At 42.7% G+C, this 22,470-nt stretch overlaps 1 protein-coding gene across 3 annotated transcripts in view; it reads left to right on the forward strand.

Moving 5' to 3' along the window:
- Positions 1-22,160, forward strand: part of ERLIN1 (ER lipid raft associated 1) — a 59,391-nt gene extending 37,231 nt beyond the window's left edge. Inside the window, exons 12-13 of one of the 3 annotated variants that reach the window (XR_002524405.1) lie at positions 15,346-15,506; positions 22,126-22,160. Coding sequence is in view for 2 of the 3 variants with exons in the window: in XM_017944203.3 (XP_017799692.3) it covers positions 5,104-5,268 (165 nt within the window). In the remaining variant the exon portion in view is untranslated. Of the gene's footprint in view, positions 1-5,103; positions 5,296-15,345; positions 15,531-22,125 lie in introns of those variants that run through there. The other 2 variants (XM_017944203.3, XM_009215144.4) reach the window with 2 other exon arrangements.
- The last annotated feature ends 310 nt before the right edge of the window (positions 22,161-22,470 follow it).

Raw genomic sequence — 22,470 nt, forward strand, 5'->3', positions numbered from 1 at the left:
ATCGCTTTGGGATTAAGTCTCAAATGTGTGCACACGAAGTTTGTGATCTGACCCCTGCTGTCCTCTCCAGCCACCCTTCTCTAAGGTCCCTGAATGCACCTTCTCTCTGTCCCATCTCATACATTGTTCCATCTGCCTGGTTCACTTTCCTTCCCTCGTAATGCTGACTTTCCTTGGCCAACTCATGAGTCCGCATCACTTCTTCAGATGTAAAAGCTTCAGTTCACTTTGAACTGTAAGCTTCAGTTCACTTTGAACTGCTTGGCCTGGAGTTAGCAGCATCCTGGATGCTCCCCGCCCCTGCCACATGTTATGCGCACATAGTTACGCCCTCACAGAGATTAGCATTTGTGAAAACAGACATCAAGCACATAATGTCATGTCTCTCATTATGTGCTTGATGTCTGACCTATGCTCAGCCTCGAGAATCAACTCAACTGTGCTGTTCAGCGGGATTGTTGTTTCTGTTGCTAATGCCTAAGATGGCATCTGGCCCATATGAGATGGCTTTGTTGCATGAAAGAACAAAAAGTTGAATATGACATGCAGGTAAATCAGGCAAGTGAGTCATGGAAAAAAGAACTTAGAAGTGAGTCTACAGTGTCCATGTCAGGACTTTATGTGTAACCATGGGAAGTTACCTAACATCTCTGAACCTGTTTACTCATGTTTGCAGGGCAACTCTTCAGTGGGTTCAGGAGGATATGCTGATGCATCTAGCATAAAGATTTGCACATGGTAATTGCTGGGATGCATTAGTTCACCTTGTCTACAGGATTCAATATATGTGTCTGTCTCTGAGTAGCTGTAAGTTCCCATAGTGGAGAGAGCATAGTGCCTGCTACTGCAATTGCATAATAGAACACATTGATTAATGTCTTCAGCAGCTATGAGCTAAGCTAGCTGGATGTTAAACCCCAACCACAGCCCTCCAGGAGCATCCCAACAAGCTGGGCCAGCTTCTCATCTTTCTCCTGGTCTCTGCCCTGGTATAAACACTTAAAATGAATTTACTGGGCCAGGCGCAGTAGCTCACGCCTGTAATCCCAGCACTTTGGGAGGCTGTGGCAGGCTGATCGTGAGGTCAGGAGATCAAGACCAGCCTGATAAACATGGTGAGACCTCATCTGTACTAAAAATATAAAAATTAGCCAGCTGTGGTGGCACATGCCTGTAATCCCAGCTACTCGGGAGGCTGAGGCAGAAGAATCACTTGAACCTGGGAGGTGGAGGTTGTAGTGAACCAAGATCGAGCCACTGCGCTCCAGCCTGGGCAAAAGAGCAAGACTCCATCTCAAAACAAACAAACAAACAAATTTACTGTTCATTCATTACTCACTTCTAGTGTCTATTTTGACATAGACCGTAACTCAGAATGTTTTACTTGTCTCCCTTACCATATTTCTTCTGAATTAGTACTTGTCTTTCCAATCAGTTTTTCTACTTTTTTTTTTTTTTAATTTTAAAAATAGTGTCCTTCCGGCGGGGCTTGGTGGCTCACGCCTGTAATCCCAGCACTTTGAGAGGCCGAGGCAGGCGAATCAACTGAGGTCAGGAGTTTGAGACCAGCCTGGCTAACATGGTGAAACCCTGTTTCTACTAAAAATGCCAAAAAAAAAAAAAAGTCTCCTTTCTTTCTTCCTACAAATATTTATTGAGCATCTACTGTGTGCTAGTTGCTGAGGAAACAAAAAGCCATATAGCCTTGTGTGTGTGTGTGTGTGAGAGAGAGAGAGAGAGAGAGAGAGATGGGGCAGTACAGCAAGTAAGTAGGCAAGTGTGATAGTGTGGTAAGTAAGCAGGGTATTCACTGGGTGCTGTGGGGTACCGGTAAAGATCAGCCCAACTTTGTGGATTCTAGGAAGCAATGTCTGACCGGAGCCACATTTTTGTAAGGATGGACAGGAGGCAGCCAGCCAGCTGAAGAGAGCAATGGTGATGGTGGAGTGTGTTCCAGGCAGTGGGAGAAGCACTTGCTATTGCATTTCAAAATGCAGTTTACTGGGTCCCCTTGCCTCAGCAGTGCCAAGAGGCATGAGGAGCTGTCCATTGCAAACCTTATGAGGCTCTACTGTTACTTCATTTCGTAGCTGAGATCTAGAGAGATTACATTACTCAAGATCCCATGAATATGAGTGGCAAAGGATTTGAACCTGTCATATTCCAGATCCAAGTTTACCACAGCCCTTTATATTTGCCTTTGAAGCCATTACGTTTAGGGTGATGGAAGCTCTAAATTGAGGGGAGATTTTAGAGGATGTTTAGAGATTTGTAGGCCCTGCAGTCGAGGTCAGGAAAAGGGATAATCAGATGGTTCATGTGTGAAGTGGTGACCTATGGGTGACTTCTCTGCCCTCTGCAGGGCTTGGCAGAGGTGCTCTCAGTAAGCTGAGCAGTATGACAGCTGATTCCAGAAAGATCAGCCCTTTGGAGCCTGGGGGAGCAGCTCCCCTTATTTGTGTTACAAAGCAAGTGGAGGTGAACAGTGCAGGGCTGATGGCACAACCCCCAGATCCCGTTTGCAGATGTGAACCACTCATTCTCCCAGTTGCTGGGAGTGTTCATGGTGACAGCTTTTAGCAGAGTTGCTCTGCAGAAATTTTCCTCAGCTAAAGACCCCTGCCCTGGGCCAAGGTCACATCCCTTCCCAGGAATTAAAAACACATTCCATAAGTGGTTGATGCAGGGGTCGAAAGGCAATTTGTCCTAAACAAAATTGCCTTGGTTTTCTCCATATATAAGTCTGTCAGAGTGTGCATCTTAATAGGCACAATAACTGTAACTGGATTTCAGACACATAAGGCAGGTTCTGACACACTGGGTGTGTCTGATGCCTCTGGCGCCCTATCACAATTCCGCTCCACCCCACCTCTAATTCCAGCTGTGGCCATGGTAGACAGTTCCATGAGGCATCAACTCACTTTCCTCTGACTGTGTCTCACCTCACACATGAGCTGCACTTACTGCTTTTCACCCTAGGGATCCTCCAACACTATGGAGGCTGCAGTTAGTCCAAACATATGCTCAACTCAGGCACAAGAATTAATAGCCTCTGGGACAACCCTCAACTGGTAGGAGACAGGACCACAAATGGTTAGAGAGGAGATGACCCAAAAAAACCTTTTCAATGGAGACAGCAACCCTACTGACATAAGAGAAACTGTGAAAATCACATTAAATACAATTCGACAGATGTTTGTTGAGTACCTGATATGTGCCAGGAAACCTAAAATGTATAAAGTAATGGGCTAGTAATGAACAACAGTGAGTAAGACAGACATAGTCTCTGCTCTCTTAGAATCAACAGTCTCGGGCTGGACGTGGTGGCTCATGCCTGTAATCACAGCACTTTGAGAGGCAGAGGCGGGCGGATCACAAGGTCAGGAGTTTGAGACCAGCCTGGCCAATATGGTGAAACCCCGTCTCTACTAAAAATACAAAAATTAGCCGGGCATGGTGGTGTGTGTCTGTAGTCCCAGCTACTTGGCAGGCTGAGGCAGGAGAATCACTTGAACCCGGGAGGCGGAAGTTGCAGTGAGCCGAGATCATGCCACTGCACTCCAGCCTGGGGGACAGAGTAAGACTCTGTCTCAAAAAAAAAAAAAAAAAAAAAAACCACAAAAAACAGTCTGGTGGGAAAGTAGGCCTTAACCAAAGCACTTGAGAAACTTATCAAAGTGGGAGGAATGCAGTGCTAGTAGGGTCTGAAAAAAGAGAGAGAAGATAAAGAATGAGAAAGAGAATAAGCCAGTTAAAGATCGGGGAATAACAACTTAATAAAATGGGCAAAGGATCTCAACAGACATTCTCCAGACAATATACACAAATAGTCAATAAAAACATGAAAAAGATGGTCAACATCTTTAGTCATTAGCGGAATGCAACAAGATAGCCACTTCACACCCACTAGGATGGCTATAATAAGGCAGTAACTAGTGTGGGCAAGGAAGTGAAGCAATTGGAATCTGCATAATTTGCTGGTAGGAATGTAAAATGAGGGAACTGCTTTAGAAAACATTTTACAGTTTCTCAAAATGTTAAACAGAGAGTTAACATACGATCCAGCAATCTCACTTCTGGGTATCTACCCAAAAGAATGGGAACATGTCCACCCGAAGACTTGCACATGAATGTTCATAGCAGTGTTATGCATAGTAGCCAGAAAGTGGACACAACCCCAAAGTGTCCATCACCTGATGAATGGATAAATCAAATGTGGTATATCCATATGATGGAATATTCTATAAAAAAGGAATGAAGTACTGATGCATGCTACAACACGAATAAGCCTTGAAAACATTAGGCTAAGTGGAAGAAGCCAAGTCCTAGTTATATTAAATGTTCATCATAGACACATCTATATGGACAAAAAGACTGGTGGTTGCCTGAGGCTGGAAGGAGAGGGAATTGAGTGGCTACTACTGGGCATGGGGTTTCTTCTTGGGGTACTGAAGAGATATTAAAATTAGATTTTGGTGGTAGTTGCATAATTCTGTATACACTAAAAACTATTGAGGCTGGGTGCGATGGCTCATGCCTGTTATCCCAGCACGTTGGGAGGCTGAAGTGGGCAGATCATTTGAGGTCAGGAGCTTGAGGCTAGCCCGGCCAACATGGTGAAATCCTGTCTCTACTGAAAATACAAAAAAATTAGCTGGGCATGGTGGCGTCCGCCTGTAATCCCAGCTACTGGGGGAGGCTGAGGCAGGAGAATCATTTGAACCCAGGAGCAGAGGTTGCAGTGAGCCAGGATCGTGCCACTGCACTCCAGCCTGGGCGACAGAGCAAGACTCCATCTCAAAAAATAAAAATTAAAAAAAAATAAAAACTATTGAACTGTATACTTTAAATTATAAATTGTATGGCATATGAATTATATCTCAAGTTGTTACTTTTTTTAAAGGACTGAGTAATAGCATGAAGACCTCAGTTCAAGAACCTTCCAGAAATGGTAAAAAATATTCAACATAGGCACAACATTATTAGTGAGAATGGGAGCACCGAAACCTGAGACCAAAGAGGTGGTGTGAGAAGAGGGGAAGGGCAAGGTAGAGCATGGTGGGCCTTCTAAGTCTTATTACCCATTGGTGGTTTTTCCCAAAGGTTGGAAACAAAACCTTTCAAACAAAGCTTTTTGTGACAAGATGGCAGCAGCTGCCCAGGGCAGGAGAAGTGGTGGCGGAAGCAGTAGCCTCAGTGGCTTGTTGGCTAAGTGGAAGACGGATGAGAAGCGTGGAAAAACTGACAAGTGGGATGGATCCGCTATGAAAAACTCAGGATGATTCTGCCGGAAAGGTACTTCTGGAAAAATACCAGTAGGGGGAGAATTTTGGTCTCATTGACATTTGCCTCATCATCTGAATGTACTCCTGTTTCCTTGCCATAGTGGCTTTGATTTGGGATTCTATGTAACCCTTTCCAGAGTCCAAGCCCTTTTTGGCCATGTGCATCCTATCCTATTTTGTGACGATGGGGATTCTGACCACTTAGTTCTTTTTTTATCTTTTGAGTCAGAGTCTTGCTGTATCACCCAGGCTGGAGTGCAGTGCCACAATCTTGGCTCACTGCAACCTCCATCTCCCAGGTTCAAGTGATTCTTGTGCCTCAGCCTCCCGAGTAGCTGGGATTATAGGCGCATGTCACCATGCCTGGCTGATTTTTGTGTTTTTAGTAGAGACGGGGTTTCGCCATGTTGGCCAGGCTGGTCTTGAACTTCTGGCCTCAAGTGATCTGCCCGCCTTGGCCTCCCAAAGTACTGGGATTACAAGCGTGACCCACGGTGCCCGGCCATGACCATTTATAGCTCACATAAGAAGAGCATCTTCCTTGTGGTGCACAGGAAGGATCCTGCAGGAGTGGATCCTGGTATTTGGCAGCTGACCTTCCTCAATGGAAGAAGAAGGCAGCTGCAGGAAGCCGAGTTCACCAACTTCATCGCTAAGTTTTTTGACCATGGTGGGACACTGGTCAGGGATGTATAAGAGCCTAAAATATCCAGGCTCCATGACAGTCTCACCACAGAAAGAAAATAAAATAGCCAGTTCTCACAGCAGCCCTCTTTTTGCTGGATCATGCTGAAAATACAGAAAATTTTAAATGGGTGAAGTAAGAAATGTTTAAAATGTCCCTGTTTTGTCCTGAAATTTTATTCTGGATAAATAGGATCTTCTAGCAAGATATGAGAAGGTGTAGCCCTGATGTCTGGCTGTAGCCTCCTTGGTCTGCTGATTACATTGTTTTGATTTGCTTTTCTGGAAAAGCACTTTTGCTAAAAGCGGTACAGATTTTTTCCTTTGTACCTAGCAGTACTTTATATAGTATAGCTTTGTGTCACGCAGCACTTGAAGACTCAATTTAAAAATATTATTAGGCCAGGCGTGCTGGCTCATGCCTGTAATCCCAGCACTTTGGGAGGCCAAGGTGGGTGGATCACAAGGTCAGGAGATCAAGACCAGCCTGGCCAACATGGTGAAACCCTGTCTCTATTAAAAATACAAAAATTAGCTGGGTGTGGTGGCAGGTGCCTGTAATCCAAGCTATTTGGGAGTCTGAGACAGGAGAATCGCTTGAATCCAGGAGGCAGAGGCTGCAGAGCTGAGATTGTGCCACTGCACTTCTGCCTGGGCAACAGAGCGAGACTCCATCTCAAAAATATATATATATAAATATATATATTATATATAAATATAAACACATAAATATATATAATTTTTATATATTTATATATTTGTATATAAATATATAAATGTATATAAATATATAAAAATATATGTATATATGAATATATTATATATAAATATATAATTGTAAAATATTACAAAATATATATTTATATATAAATATACATTGTATATAATATAGTCATATATTTTATATATTTATATAAAAATATATAAATATATAAATATATAAAAAATATAAATAAATACTATATATATATAATTAATCTGTTGCTGACTCTTTTTAATTCCTATTTCAATATCTGTTTCCCTGAAGAATTCAGGATACAACTTCTTGTGTATGACAGGTTTCCTTCACACATTGTTTTTGTTTTTGTGAGTGTGTACGTAGAGGATGGGGAGAATTTTAAAAATACATCGCTTTAGAAAATTTGTTTAAAACGCTGTACTACAAGGCTACAGTAACCAAAACAGCATGGTACTAGTACCAAAACAGAGATATAGACTGATGGAACAGAACAGAGCCCTCAGAAATAATACCACATATCTACAACCATCTGATCTTTGACAAACCTGACAAAAACAAGAAATGGGGAAAGGATTCTCTATTTAATAAATGGTGCTGGGAAAACTGGCTAACCATATGCAGAAAGCTGAAACTGCATCCTTTCCTTACTCCTTATACGAAAATTAATTCAAGATGGATTAAAGACTTAAATGTTAGGCTGGGCGCGGTGGCTCAAGCCTGTAATCCCAGCACTTTGGGAGGCCGAGACGGGTGGATCACGAGGTCAGGAGATCGAGACCATCCTGGCTAACACGGTGAAACCCCGTCTCTACTAAAAATACAAAAAACTAGCCGGGCGAGGTGGCGGGCGCCTGTAGTCCCAGCTACTCCGGAGGCTGAGGCAGGAGAATGGCGGGAACCCTGGAGGCGGAGCTTGCAGTGAGCTGAGATCCGGCCACTGCACTCCAGCCCGGGCTACAGAGCAAAACTCCGTCTCAAAAAAAAAAAAAAAAAAAAAAAAAGACTTAAATGTTAGACTTAAAAATAAAAACCCTAGAACAAAACCTAGGCAATACCATTCAGGACATAAGCATGGGCAAGGACTTCATGTCTAAAACACCAAAAGCAATGGCAACAAAAGCCAAAATTGACAAATGGGATCTAATTAAACTAAAGAGCTTCGCACAGCAAAAGAAACCACCATCAGAGTGAACAGGCAACCTACAGAATGGGAGAAAAATTTTTGTAATCTACCCATCTGACAAAGGGCTAATATCCAGAATCTACAAAGAACTTAAACAAATTTACAAGAAAAAATCAAACAACCCCATCAAAAAGTGGGCAAAGGATATGAACAGACACTTCTCAAAAGAAGACATTTATGCAGCCAACAGATACATGAGAAAATGCTCATCATGACTGGCCATCAGAGAAATGCAAATCAAAACCACAATGAGATACCATCTCACACCAGTTAGAATGGCAATCATTAAAAAGTCAGGAAACAACAGGTGCTGGAGAGGATGTGGAGAAATAGAAACACTTTTACACTGTTGGTGGGACTGTAAACTAGTTCAACCATTGTGGAAAACAGTGTGGCGATTCCTCAAGGATCTAGAACTAGAAATACCATTTGATCCAGCCATCCCATTACTGGGTATATACCCAAAGGATTATAAATCATGCTGCTATAAAGACACATGCACACGTATGTTTATTGTGGCACTATTCACAATAGCAGACTTGGAACCAACCCAAATGTCCATCAGTGACAGACTGGATTAAGAAAATGTGGCACATATACACCATGGAATACTAGGCAGCCATAATAAAGGATGAGTTCGTGTCCTTTGTAGGGACATGGATGAAGCTGGAAACCATCATTCTCAGCAAACTATCGCAAGGACAGAAAACCAAACCAAAAACCAAATACCTGTTCATAGGTAGGACTTGAACAATGAGATGACTTGGACACAGGAAGGGGAACATCACACACTGGGGCCTGTCATGGGGTGGCGGGAGCAGGGGGCGCAGATAGCATTAGGAGATATATCTAATGTAAATGACGAGTTAATGGGTGCAGCACACCAACATGGCACATGTATACATATGTAACAAACCTGCACGTTGTGCACATGTACCCTAGAACTTAAAGTGTAATAATTTAAAAAATGCAAATTTCCCCCCCAAAAAAGAAAATTTGTTTAAAACAGACCTTCTGTTACATTGTATGCTCTTAATCAATTGAAGAAGCCAATGGCATTTTTAATTTTATAATGTGTTTTCCACTAGTATATCCCTGTTGATTCATTGCTACTTTTTATTAACTGACATTTTCTAAAATGTTTTTCAATAAAAGGAAAGAAGATGTGGGAAAAAGGAAAAAAAAAAAAAAAAACCAGCTTTCAAGAGTTTTGAGCAGAAGATGGACATGATTCGGTCATTGTCAAAGTACCCTTTACCCAACGTGTTTACCAGTTCCCTCTATTTATTCACCTGCTTTCCACATCCAAATCAACATTAAAGTTCTAACTTTTCACAGTATTTCAAAGTCAATAATTTACTTCCCTGAAATGTCTGCAAGTGTATACTCACAGAAACAGCAAAAACACCAGTGGATGTTGGTTTCACGGAAGGTACCAAAAGTAAGACAAATATATGTGAGGTCCCCAGCTGATTCTCTTTACCTTGGTTTTTCTCCATGCACAAACTCATCCTCAGCCCTGTTCCTATCCTCATGGGCCCTAAAGCCCTTTACATAAAAATCCTCCTGGTCCTTGTGCTAGTGGATACGTGAATGCAGGCTAATCAGCAAGTCTGCTCAATGGAAGTAAATAGTCTGCTGTGGGAAATACAGAGGGATGGCTCTGAAATAAGAGAAAAATATCAGAGTTGAAAGCATTTAATAAATAATTTTAGTGCGGCAGAGATTTTCAGTGTTTGCTACAATAAGTAGTAGGAAAACCACAGTAGATTTTTTTTTTAGATGTTTTAAAAGATGTATTATAGTAACGATTTAATTCCCCATAAAATAATGTATAGACCATGAGACATTAATAGTAAGATTTATCTCAAAGAATAAATCTCAGGATCTTGGAGAATTTGCTATTATTAAAAATCAAAAAATAAATCAATAACGGCATTATTTTAAATGCAAATAAAAATGAGGTAACATTTCTCAACTACCACGTTAGTAGATGTTTTCTTTGTCTTTACTGTGGCAAAATGTAAACAACAAAAAAATTTACCATTTCCACCATGTTTAAATTCTACAAGTAGTGGCAATAAATACCATCACTATTATCAATTTTCAGAAATTTTTCAACATCCCAAACGGAAACTCTGTGACTATTAAACAATAGCTCCCTACCTTCCTCCTCCTCCCAGCCCCTAGTAACCTACGACTATTCTACCTTCTGGCTCTGTGAATTTGCCTATTGAAGATACCTCATATAAGCAGGATCATACAATATTTGTCCTTTTTTGTCTGGCGTATTTCACTTAGTATAGTGTTTTAAAGGTTCATCCATGGGTAGCATGTGTTACAATGTCATCCCTCCTTAAGGGTGAATAATATTCCATTGTGCATATAACTACATTTTATTTATCCATGTATCTGTTGATGGACATGTGCACTTTTCTTTCAAATACCTCAATTCACTGTCAAGAACACAGTAGACTTCTAACTGATGAGAGAAGTGAGAAAAACGATGTTTGAGGAGGATGACTTTGACAGCTGTGTCTTTCCAAATCAGATCTCAGAATATATGACCTGTTTTCTCCCATTTGTGAAGTTAATTATTTGAACAGTTTCAGACAGCTATGAAAAATAAAATGAAGTTTTAAATGTAATGAATCATCAATGCTGAAAAGAAAAAGTACATATAATGGGGATGCTTAGAAATTCAAAGAGAAAAGTTGCAGAGTTTCTGAATAAGAGGTAGGAAAGAGATGAACCCTTCTGAATCTTCTTAATCTCAAGTTTCAGCAAAGTCAACAAACTCAAAACCTCTTTCCATTTTTTTTCCGAGTCCAAGAACCTGGGGCAGCCTTTGTCCGGCAGGGACAGACTGGTTCCAGCTGCTCCTCTCTCAGCTGTTGCTTTCTGACTAGCGACCCAGATGGTTGCTAACACCCAGGAGTGAAATGGAGTTGCTGGAACTCGCTGCTTGGCTCTTGCAATATGTGTCACTTGCCTGATTTTCTTTTTGGTGTGGAAGAAAAGTCACACAGGGGAAGGCTTCTCCCGGCCCCACTCCCCTTCCCGTGATTGGGAATAGGCCGCAACGAAACCCCAAGGACGCCCTTGCATCTCTCTCCAAGATAAGGGGCTTTGATTCCGAGGCTGGCCATCTCTAGGCCAGGTTCTGCGTCTCAGACCACTGCGGGCCAGCAGCCTCTCCTGGGCCTTTCTTAGTTCTTCACATCATGGAGCCACTTTTGGTTGTTTATTCCTGTCGTACAAGACAGATATCCTCTTGCTTTAGGACTGGAGCACTACAGAGCAGGTAGTGAGGATGTTGACCTAACTTGAGATATTGGTTGAATTCTAGTGAATGAGAAAATCCTGGGGTCAGAACATACTTCAATTGGAAGGCTTCCAATGCCCCCAGCATATAACACCAAAAAGCAAGACATGGAAATGTAAAAATGCAATAAATTGGATTACCTGAGATCAGGAGTTCGAGACCAGCCTGGACAATATGGCAAAACCCAGTCTCTACTAAAAATACAAAAATTAACTGGGTGTGGTGGCACATGCCTGTAGTCCTAGCTACTCAGGAGGCTGAGGCAGGAGAATCGCTTGAACTTGGGAGGTGGAGGTTGCAGTGAGCCAAGATTGCACCACTGCACTCCAGCCTGGGCAACAGAGCAAGACTCTGCTTAAAAAAAAAAAAAAGTAATAAATGCCCTTGGATATGATTACTATTATTTTACACTAAATGATCCATGGGAGGCTTTGTGATCCTCTCTAGAGAGTGATCTCCACTCCTCTCCCCAACACCCAGCTCTGATGCAGCCAGCTTGGCTACCCTGGCTGATACTCATACCTTTGGAAGTGCTGTTTGGGGGAAAGATATTATCTCCATAAATTCATTGCAAAAACATATTATCTAGTACACAAGAAGCAGTATAGGACATTTATCTGATGGTAAGCCTTAGCCCTAATTTCTTAGATAAACATTCTATGAGCCATACTTTTTGACAGGGTGCCCTTTTGAGTCTAGGAGCATTGCCATGAACAAAAGATGGGAAAAAACCCTGACCTTGTATAACTTAAACAATTCTAATAAGGAGAGTCAGACAAAACCAAAACAAGTCAACACATGTTAAGTATTCCTTATCAAAATGTTTGGGACCAGAAGTGTTTCAGATTTCAGATTTTTTTAAGATTTTGGAGTGTGTGTGTGTGTGTGTGTGTGTGTGTGTGTCAGAGTCTCACTGTAACCCAGGCTGGAGTGCAGTGATGTGATCTTGGCTCACTGCAACCTCTGCCTCCTGGGTTCAAGTGATTCTCCTGCCTCAGCCTCATGAGTAGCTGGGATTACAGAGGTGCACCATCACATCCGGCTAATTTTTGTGTTTTTAGTAGAGATGGGGTTTCACCATGTTGCCCAGGCTGGTCTTGAACTCCTGACCTCAGGTGATCCACCTGCCTCAGCCTCCCAAAGTGCTGGGTTTACAGGTGTGAGCCACCGCACCTGGCCATGATTTTGGAATATTTGCATTTACATAATGAGATATCTTGGAGAAGGGTCCCAGGTCTAAACATGAAATTAATCTATGTTTCATATGCATCTTATATGGGCCTGAAGGTAAACTTTATACACTGCTTTTAATAATTTTGTGCATAAAACAAAGTTTTGATTGCATTTTGACTGCAATCCATTACATGAGGTAAAGTGTGGAAATTTCCACTTGTGGCGTCATGTTGGCACTCAAAAAGTTTTGAATTTTGGAGCTTTTCAGATTTCAGATTTTTGGATTAGGGATACTCAACCTGTTATATATATATAAATATATATATAGCATCATAGTATTATAAATGCTGTATAGAAAAATAATGCAGAGAAGGGGAGCAGAGGTAACATTTTAAAAAATAGATTTTACTTTTTAGAACACTTTGAGGTTCACACCCAAACTGAGTGGAAAATACAGAGAGTCCTCATGTACCTCCTGCCCCTACATATGTACACATGTCCGCCACTACTGACCTCTCACACCAGAGGGTCCATTTGTTACAACTGATGAACTTGCATTGACATGTCATCATCACCCAGAGACAATAGTTTACTTAGGTTCTCTCATGATGTTGTACATTCTGTGAGTTTGGACAAATGTGTAATGACCAGGTACCCACCATTATAGTGTCAAACAGAATAGTTTCCTGCCTTGAAAATCCCCTGTGCTCTGCCTATTTATCCCTCCCTCCTGCCAAGCCCTGGCAAACACTGATCTTTTTTGCTGTCTCCATACTTTGGCCTTTTCCAAAATGTCATATAGTTGGAATCATACCATTTATCACCCTTTCAGATTGGCTTCTTTCACCTAATAATATGCATTTAAGTTTCCTCCCTGTCTTTTCTTGATTTGATAGCACATTTCTTTTTAGCACTGAATACTATTCCATTATCTGGATGCACCACAGTTTAGTTATTCATGTATTTACCGAAGAACATCTTAGTTGCTTCAATTGTAAAAAAGCTGCTCCGAACATCCACGTGCAAGTTTTTGTGCAGACATAAGTTTTCAACTCTTTTGGGTAGGAGTGTGATTGCAGATCACATGGTGAGAGTATGCTTACTTTGTAAGAAATGCCAAACTGGGCCAGGTGTGGTTTTTTATACCTGTAATCCCAACACTTTGGGAGGCCGAGGTGGGAGGATTGCTTAAGGCCGTAGGTTCAAGAAAAGCCTGGGCAATATAGTAAAACCCCATCTCTACAAAAAAAATTTAAAAATTAGCCAAGTGTGGTGGCACATGCCTGTGGTCCCAGCTACTTGGGAGGCTGAGACGGGAGGATCACTTGTGTCCAGGAGTTAGAAGCTGCAGTGAGCTGTGATCAAGTCACTGCACTCCAACCCAGGCAACAGAGCAAGACCCTGTCTGAAAAACAAAACAAAACAAATAAACTGCCAAATTGTCTTCCAAAATGGCAGTTTCATTTTTTGTATTCCTACCAGCAATGAAGGAAAGTTCCTGTAGCCCCACATCCTCATCAGCATTTGCAGTTGTCCATGTTTTGGATTTTGGCCATTCTAATAGATGTGTAGTGGTATCTCATTGATGTTTTGATTTGCAATTTCCTAATGATATATGATGTACAGCATATTTTCATATGCTCATTTGCCATCTGTCTTATTCTGTTTTCTGCTGCGGTAATAGAATACCACAGACTGGGTAATTTCGAAAGAAATGAAGCGTTTTTTTTTTTGGCTCATGGCTCTGGAGGCTGGGAAATCCAAGATTGAGGGGCCACATCTGGTGAGGGCCTCTTGCTGTATCATAACACGCAGCCAGGAAGCACACACGAGAGACACAGCAAAAAAGGACTGAACTTCACCCTTTTATCAGGAGTACAGTCCTGTGATAACTAACCCAAGCCCACAACAACACGAATTCCTTCAGGAGGGCAATGCCTTCATGACCTAATCACAAGTGTTAAAGGTCCTGCCGCTCAACACTATTACCATAGCAATGAAATTTCAGCCTGAGTTTTGGAGGGGACATTCAAGCTGTAGTACCATCTGTAGATCTTTTGTTGGTGACATGTCTCTTCAGATCTTTTGCACATTTTTATGTTTTATTTTTGAGACAAGGACTCGCTCTGTCACCTGGGCTGGAGGGCATGTTTCCATAACATTATATAACCTCCTGTAATGAATTTCAAGTGGCTGCTTTGAATTTAATTGCATGAATGTAAAATAAGTTTGAAAACCAACCCCTAGTTATTGGATACTTTAATACTACATTTTCCTCCTTGAACAACACCACCATAAATATATGTTGGGTTTTTTTTCTTTTTTTTAGAGATGAGATCTCACCATGTTACCCAGGCTGGTCTTGAACTCCTGGGCTCAAGCTGTCCTCCCACCTTGGCCTCCCAAAGCGCTAGGTTTACAGGCGTGAGCCACTGTGCCCAGCCAATATATGGATATCATCCTTGAAAGAGTTTATACCTGCATAGTGAGCTCTCCCTGAAGCCCTTATCCTGGCTGCTTCCTCCTCATCTTTAGTTTTAACTTAAATACTACCTCCTCATAAATGCCTTCTCTTACCTCTCTATTTTATTAAGTTCTCCCTTTGTCATCCAACACAATATACTCTTTATCACTTTATAGAATTATGCTCAATTTGTATTGCAAATGTAGTTTTTTTGGCTGTTTATTTCCTGTCACTTTCACCAGACTTTCCATGAGGAATCCTGGGCTGTGCACAGTGTCTGACATAGCATAGATGCTTAGTAAATATTTGCTGAGTGATTGCATATATAAATGAAGGAAAGAAGGAATGCATGTCGATACCTCAGGTTGAACTCCTAAAATGGAACTGATGGAGCAAAGGCTAAGCCACATGTATAATTATTACTTAATTTCTCCCCAAACCTTCAACAGATTTCACGCTAGCACTTACACAGATGCTTGCATCTCTTTCCAGCTGGCCAGAGTACGGCTCTGTTTACACCCTGTACTTTGGATCCTGGCCCACCATGGTCTTCCATGGATATGAAGCAGTGAAGGAAGCTCTGATTGATCAGGGTGATAAATCCCTTGGCAGAGGACATATTCCAATTATTGTTGATGCCCAGAAAAGATACGGTATGTTTCAAATCAAAATACAGGTTTTCTTTTGCACCTGAATATTTAGCAAAAAATTTTGATCAACTAATTCAACGGTGTCTGTTCTGCACTAAGCAACTGACTAGATGCTACCATACTGCAATGCAATTCTGACAGTAACTACCCAGAGTTAGCATAGACTCCACAGATCAAGGACACAGTCCCCAAAAAGACTACCCTCACCTCAGATGCCAGCTGCAAGTTCAAGGGTCCCCAGGTCACCCATATTTCTGATCAACTAACTAAAACAAATCAGGGTTTCCCATGACCCTTTCAGGTATGATAATTTGCTAGAACAACTCACAGGACTCAGGAAGGTGCTATACTTACAGTTTTATTCTATAAAGGATACAAATAAAGAATCCCATAAGGTGAGGCCTGGGAGGCTCTCAAATGCAGAGCTTCTGTATCCTCCACCTTGGAAACATAATGTGTTACCCCCCGTGACCCACTAATGTATTCAGCAACCAGGAAGCTCACCTGAGCCTCAGTGCCCAGAGTTTTTACTAGGGCCTCATTACATGGGCATGATTGATCGAATCATTGGCCATGTCATTGAACTCATGAACTCAGTCTCCAGCCTCCTCTCCTCCATGGAGGTTGAGAGTTCAGGCTGATATCACTTGGCTCAAAGCCCAAACCCTCTAAACATATGGCTGGTCTTTCTGGCATGGCTGGCCTCCATCTTAAAACTATCCTGGAGTCCACCTGAGTCATCTCATTGGCACATACTCAGGTGTGATCCCAGGGATCCACTATATTCCAAAGACACTTTTTTTTTGAGATGGACTCTCGCTCACTGCAACCTCCACCTCCCAGGTTCAAGTGATTCTCCTACCTCAGCCTCCCAAGTAGCTGGGATTACAGGCATCTGCCCCCATGCTAATTTTTGTATTTTTAGTAGACAGAGTTTCACCATGTTGGCCAGGCTGGTCTCAAACTCCTGGCCTCAAGTGATCCACCTGCCTTGGCCTCTCAAAGTGCTGGGATTACAGGTGTGAGCCACTGCGCCCAGCCTACCAATGACACTTCTAACACTCAGGAAATTCCAAGGGTTTAGAAGCTCCCACAAACTATGAACAAAATATATATAATATGTTTGTTTGTTTAATTATATGACAACAGATGCTCTGGTAGCTCCACTGAGATGAACATCAGAAACAGACCTCAAGTATCCTGCAAGTTAATGCTGTGAATCTAATTGAGATGAAAACAATCTGATAACCTTTGAAATAAGAATTGTTACCCAGAGGTCTCAGGGTTGAGGGAGCTGGAGCAGTCATGCTTGGGGTATAGTTTCCCACAACATACAGGATGCAGTGGCACCGTGGCCACAACAGAAGACAATGACTAGACATAAAAATAACTGTGCTTTCAATGATAGCCTGGGCACTAGGGGAATGGAGAGGAGGGAGGGTCAAATCAGGGGTGTCACGCACAGGGAGCTATAATGGTACCAGCCATGTTTTAGTTCTTCAGTTGGATAATAGGCTCACAAATAATTCCTTTTGTTGTTATGCTTCAAAATTTAGATGTGTTACATATATTCCTTTAGATGTATCAAGTAACACACAATAAAAAAAATTTAGGACAGTCTGAAAGTCTCCTCCAAACCACTTAAAATTATAAAATTGCAAGTCCTGGAAAAGTAGAAACTAAATTCTTTCAAAGCATATTTATGAATCGTTAGTTAAATACAATGCAGTGTATTTAGTGCTACAAGAGAAGTGAGTTTTGGTCTCTCTCACATAAGATCAAGGTACATTTGTTTACTAAAGAAGCAACCAATTCTTACCACTGAGTTTACGAAAAAAGAAAAAGAAATAAAAAAAAAGAAGAAGTAACCAAGCTCTCCTTCTACAACCTCCCTTTTTGAAAAACAAGTTGATTATATTGGGTGTGCATGACCTTTTATATTAATTTTAAAACTGGAGATGGAGGCCACGGGGCTGGATTGCGCTGAAGCTGGGGAAAATTGTTGGTCTAAAACTCGCAGTTTTGGTAACTCTGAAAAAATGGGTTTCCAAACTTTCCATAAAATTCTTGTTACCACTCCTTACTAGCCTGTAATGGGAATAGATAATTCAGCCCTTCCTTCCACTAACCTTTCTATTTTAGAAAATAACAGAGAAAAGTGCCATTCATTGATATTTCAGTTTTCCTTCTCTATTAGTTCCCTAGGGCAGCCATAACAAAGTATCAAAAATTTGGCAGCTCAGAACAACAGAACCTGATTGTGTCACAGTTTAGGAGGCTGGAAATCTGAGATCAAGGTGTCGGCACCCTTGGTTTCTTCTGAGAGCTGTTCCATGCCTCTGCCTTAGCTCCTGATGGCTTTCTGGCAATTTTTGGAGTTCCTTGGCTTGTAGGGGCATCACCCTGAGCTCTGCTTTCATGTTCATGTGACATTCTCTCCGTGTGCATGTCTGTCTCTGTGCCCAAATGTCCCTGTTTTATAAGGACAGTCATATTGGCTTAGGGCCCACCTGTGACCTCGTTTCAACCTGACCTCTGTAAAGATCCTGTTTCCAAATAAGTTCACATTCACAGATACTGGGGGTCAGGGCACCAACATTATTTTGGGGGGAAACAATTCAATAAATAATACCTTAGTAAATGGAATAACTGCTAAAATACTAAATAGCTTTCTAAGATCTTTATTATTTTTTGTTATTTATTTATTTATTTATTTAAGAGACAGGCTCTTGTTATATTGATCAGGCTGGTATCACAGTCCTAGGCTCAAGAAATCCTCCTGCCTCAGCCTCCCAAGTAGCTGGGACTAAAGGCAAGTGCCACCACACCTGGCTAATTTTTGTAGAAATGGGGTCTTACTATGTTGTCCAGGCTGCTCTTGAACTCCAGAGCTCAAGCAGTCCTGCTGCCTTGGCCTCCCAAAGTGCAGGGATTACAGGCATGAGTCACCATGCCTGCCCTGTTTTCTGACATCTTTAAACAGCTATAACATAGTGCTCCATATTCCTGGAATATATATCTAACTAATCAAGTTGTTGAAACCTTTCCTGGTAACTATTGACTCGATATTTTGCCTCATTTCTTTTTTTTTTAAGTTGAGATTGGGTCTCACTATGTTGCCCAGGCTGGTCTTGAACTCCTGGGCTCAAACAATCTTCCTACCTTGGCCTCCCAAAGAGCTGGGATTACAGGTGTGAGCCACTATGCCCGACCTCTTATTTCTTTTCTTTTCTTTTTTTTTTTGTTTTTGAGACGGAGTCTCGCTCTGTCGCCCAGGCTGGAGTGCAGTGGTGCAATCTCGGCTCACTGCAAGCTCCGCCTCCTGGGTTCACACCATTCTCCTGCCTCAGCCTCTGGAGTAGCTGGGACTACAGGCGCCCGCCACCACGCCTGGCTAATTTTTTGTATTTTTAGCAGAGACAGGGTTTTACCATGTTAGCCAGGATGGTCTCGATCTCCTGACCTCGTGATCCGCCCGCCTCAGCCTCCCAAAATGCTGGGATTTCAGGCGTGAGCCACTGCGCCTGGTCTCATTTCTTAATCTTTACATTTTTATCTCATTGACAGATGGCAACAGATCAAACTCTTACTTTATTTTATTCATTTGAGTCACATACCAATATTAAATGCTATTGTTCATTCACTGAAATGCAAAGTTTAAAATAACTTAGTGTTCTTAGAGGCACCGATAAACAGCCCCTCATGCCTTACCTGAGGGAGCACAGATACTATAACATTTTTGGAAAGGAATCTAGTAGTATTTATTGACATATAAATTGTAGAGACCTATGGGAGAATCTGGTTTACATAAATAGGAACAACCCTTTATGCAATGATGCATCCCATCCACGCACTCACACAGACACACTGGGGTGTGGAGGGCATTGCTTCCTCGAAAAGCACCAGAATTACAGGGACGCAGGTATGAGAGAAGTAAATATACTTAAAAATAGATATATTTACATAAATACATAATATAGCATAAATTTACAATTTGTAATATATAAATATTATAAATATTATATATTAATAACCATAATATAAATATAGGATATACAAGTATATGTTACATAAATAAATAAATTTTATTTTTGAGACAGGGTCACCATGGCTGGAGTGTAGTGGCACCATCAGGTGATCCTCCGACCTCAGACTCTCGAGTAGCTGGGACTACAGGCACCATGCCCAGCAAATTTTTGTATTTTTAGTAGAGACGGGGTTTCACCATATTGCCTACACTGGTCTCGAACCCCAGGACTCAAGTGGCCCCCCTGCCTCAGCCTCCCAAAGAGCTGGGATTACAGGTGTGAGCCGCTGCGCCCAGCTAAATAAATATATTTTAAATGTATACATATATATTCACAAGTTTCTCCATAAAGAGTGAGGAGACACGGGAGAGCCTTCCAGGTATCTCTTGTTATGTGACAAACCTCCCCAAACTCCGTGATGTAAAGCAACTGGCATTTTTTGTCCTCGTAAGTTCTGTGGATCAGGAGTCTAAACGGGGTAGTGCAAATGGCTTTTCCCTGATCCACTAAGCCTGGGGCCTCAGCAGACATTCAATTTTTTTCCACCCTGAACAGCTGCATGGATTCAAATAGCTGAGGGCTGGAATCCTACTGAGGCTTCTTCACTTACAAGTCTGGCTTCTGAGCGGGGATGACCTCAAAGCTGAGGTCAGCTGGGAGCATCAACCCGAGCATTTTCATGGCCTGCCCACCTCATGGCTTGGTGCCTGGAACCCAGGAGGGAGCCTCCTAGGGGACATCTAGAGAGCGAGGCAGAGGCTACGAAGCTTCTGCCTACCAAACCTCAGAATGTATGGCCACCGTCTATTCATTGCAAGCAACTCCCAACAGCCAACCCAAATTCACGGTGACAGGAGTAAGGCCTCTCCTCTTGATGGGTAGGTGGTGTCCACACTGCAGGAGAGCAGGAGGGACAGGGGATACTGCTGCCAGGCAGATGAAGGGGCCCTCTGAGCAGCCTAGGAAACACCAGCCCCAGCGGTGGGAAGGACACCAGGAGACGGGGAGACTCAGAAGCCAAGGAAGAAGAGTTGTCAGCTGGGTTCATGGACCATAGGTGTGGATTTGGCCAAGCAGGTAGTGTTCACATCCTTAGCAGGAGCCATGTCAGTAGAGAGAGGGCAGAGCTGGGCTGCAGTGGGATGAAGAATGAATGGGAGGACTTCTGCTCCCATGCACAACGAATGGCGGAATGACTTTCTCATTGAAACTACTATTACATTTGGATAAAATATTCTTTCCATGGGCAGAAAACTTTGTTTTCTTTTGTCTTTTGGGATGGGGTCTTGCTTTATTGCCCCCTGCTGCAGTGGTGCAATCATGGCTCACTGTGGCCCTGGCCTCCTGGCCTCAAGCCGTGCTCCCACCTCAGCCTCCTGAGGAGCTGGGACTATAAGCACGTGCCACCACACCTGGCTAATTTTTTATTATTATTTCTAGAGCTGCTGTCTCACTATATTGCTGAGGCTGGTCTCAAACTCCTGGCCTCAGGCTGTCCTCCCACCTCAACCTCACAGAGTGTTGGAATTACAGGCATGAGCCACTGCACCCAGCTCAAGCAGAAAACCTTTAATATTTATAAGTATTACAAGAAATATAATTTGAGGACTTCCAGTTTTAGCTTGGAGAAGTAAAAAGCTAGAAGAGCATTGCTCTACCCATACAAGAAAAAAAAAAACCTCAACAGTAAATTAACTTTTCTTGAATTCATCAGAGAACTGAGGATTCAGGGAAAGGTGTAACCTGAATTAGGTTTTTCCTGCTAGGAAAGACAGGTGACACAGGGCTGGAACACGTGCTGGCCTGGGAAAAATAGCACCCTCGCACAGTATAAGGTGATTCAGCTAAAAATGTTTCATGAATTGCTAACGGCCAAGTGAGGGCTGGCAAGAATATGTGAAGCCCTAGGCAGGAGAACAAACCTAAGGAAACAGAAGAGGCTTATCTCCTCTCGTAGCCCTTTCCTCTGTGCGCACTACCAGACTCCCACTGGGACGATCAGGGACAACCCTGAGAGGCTTGCCATGGTGCTTGCTGGGGAAGAAGAGTGGCCACTGCTGGAACTCCCCCGATTCCAGGCACAGTTGTCTCTCCTACTTGCCCTATGGGGCAAAAAGGCTTAATCGGTTGGACAAAGGGCATCAAAGCTGTAGTCTGGGCTGGGCACAGTGGCTCATGCCTGTAATCCCAGCTACTTGGGAGGCTGAGGCAGGAAAACCGCTTGAACCTGGGAGGCAAATGTTGCAGTGAGCCAAGATCGCGCCACTGCACTCCAACCTGGGCAACAGAGAAAGACTCTGTCTCAAAAAAAAATAGAGGCATCACCAAGGAACCTTCTCTCCTCTTCAACATTTTATCTATAGGTCTAGCTGCCTCTACACCCGTATTCTCCTTTTTTCCTCTAATTGCAACTGAAAAAGTGTACCTTCTCCTGACAGGGAGAAGCTCCATCTGTGCCCTAGGTCCTGCAGCATCTCACCTGCCTGAGAATCTGACCTCTTGGGTAATGCCGTCTCCCTCAGGGATGATCCATTTTTCTCTGGGCTTGACCTCCATTTCTCTCCTGTCTCACATGGGCCCTTGTTCTTCAACAGTTTTAGGGTGCTGCAGACTGGACTTCCTACACTCCTTTACCAGCTGTCTTCTGGTAGGATCAACCAAAGGGAGGCAATGGCAAGAGAGTGAGGAGTGGAGGAGAGAGGAGGCCAGGGCTGGCATCTCCTCCAAGGCTGTATATCCCCTGCAGCTCCAGCTCCTTCAGGCTGTCCTGCTTTGGTTCCAGCTCTTGTCAGGTAACCCAGCCCCTGAGCTCCAAGGATGCCAACTCCTCCTTTCGTGCCTCCACTGGGCGGTGGTGGCCACTTTCCGCTGCTAATAATCACCAGGTTGGCTTGCTGCCCCTGATGTGGCCTCTCAGTGCTTCCATCTCCTTTATGCCA

The sequence above is a fragment of the Papio anubis genome, chromosome 11 (assembly GCF_008728515.1).
Source record: "Papio anubis isolate 15944 chromosome 11, Panubis1.0, whole genome shotgun sequence".
Lineage (NCBI taxonomy): Eukaryota > Metazoa > Chordata > Mammalia > Primates > Cercopithecidae > Papio > Papio anubis.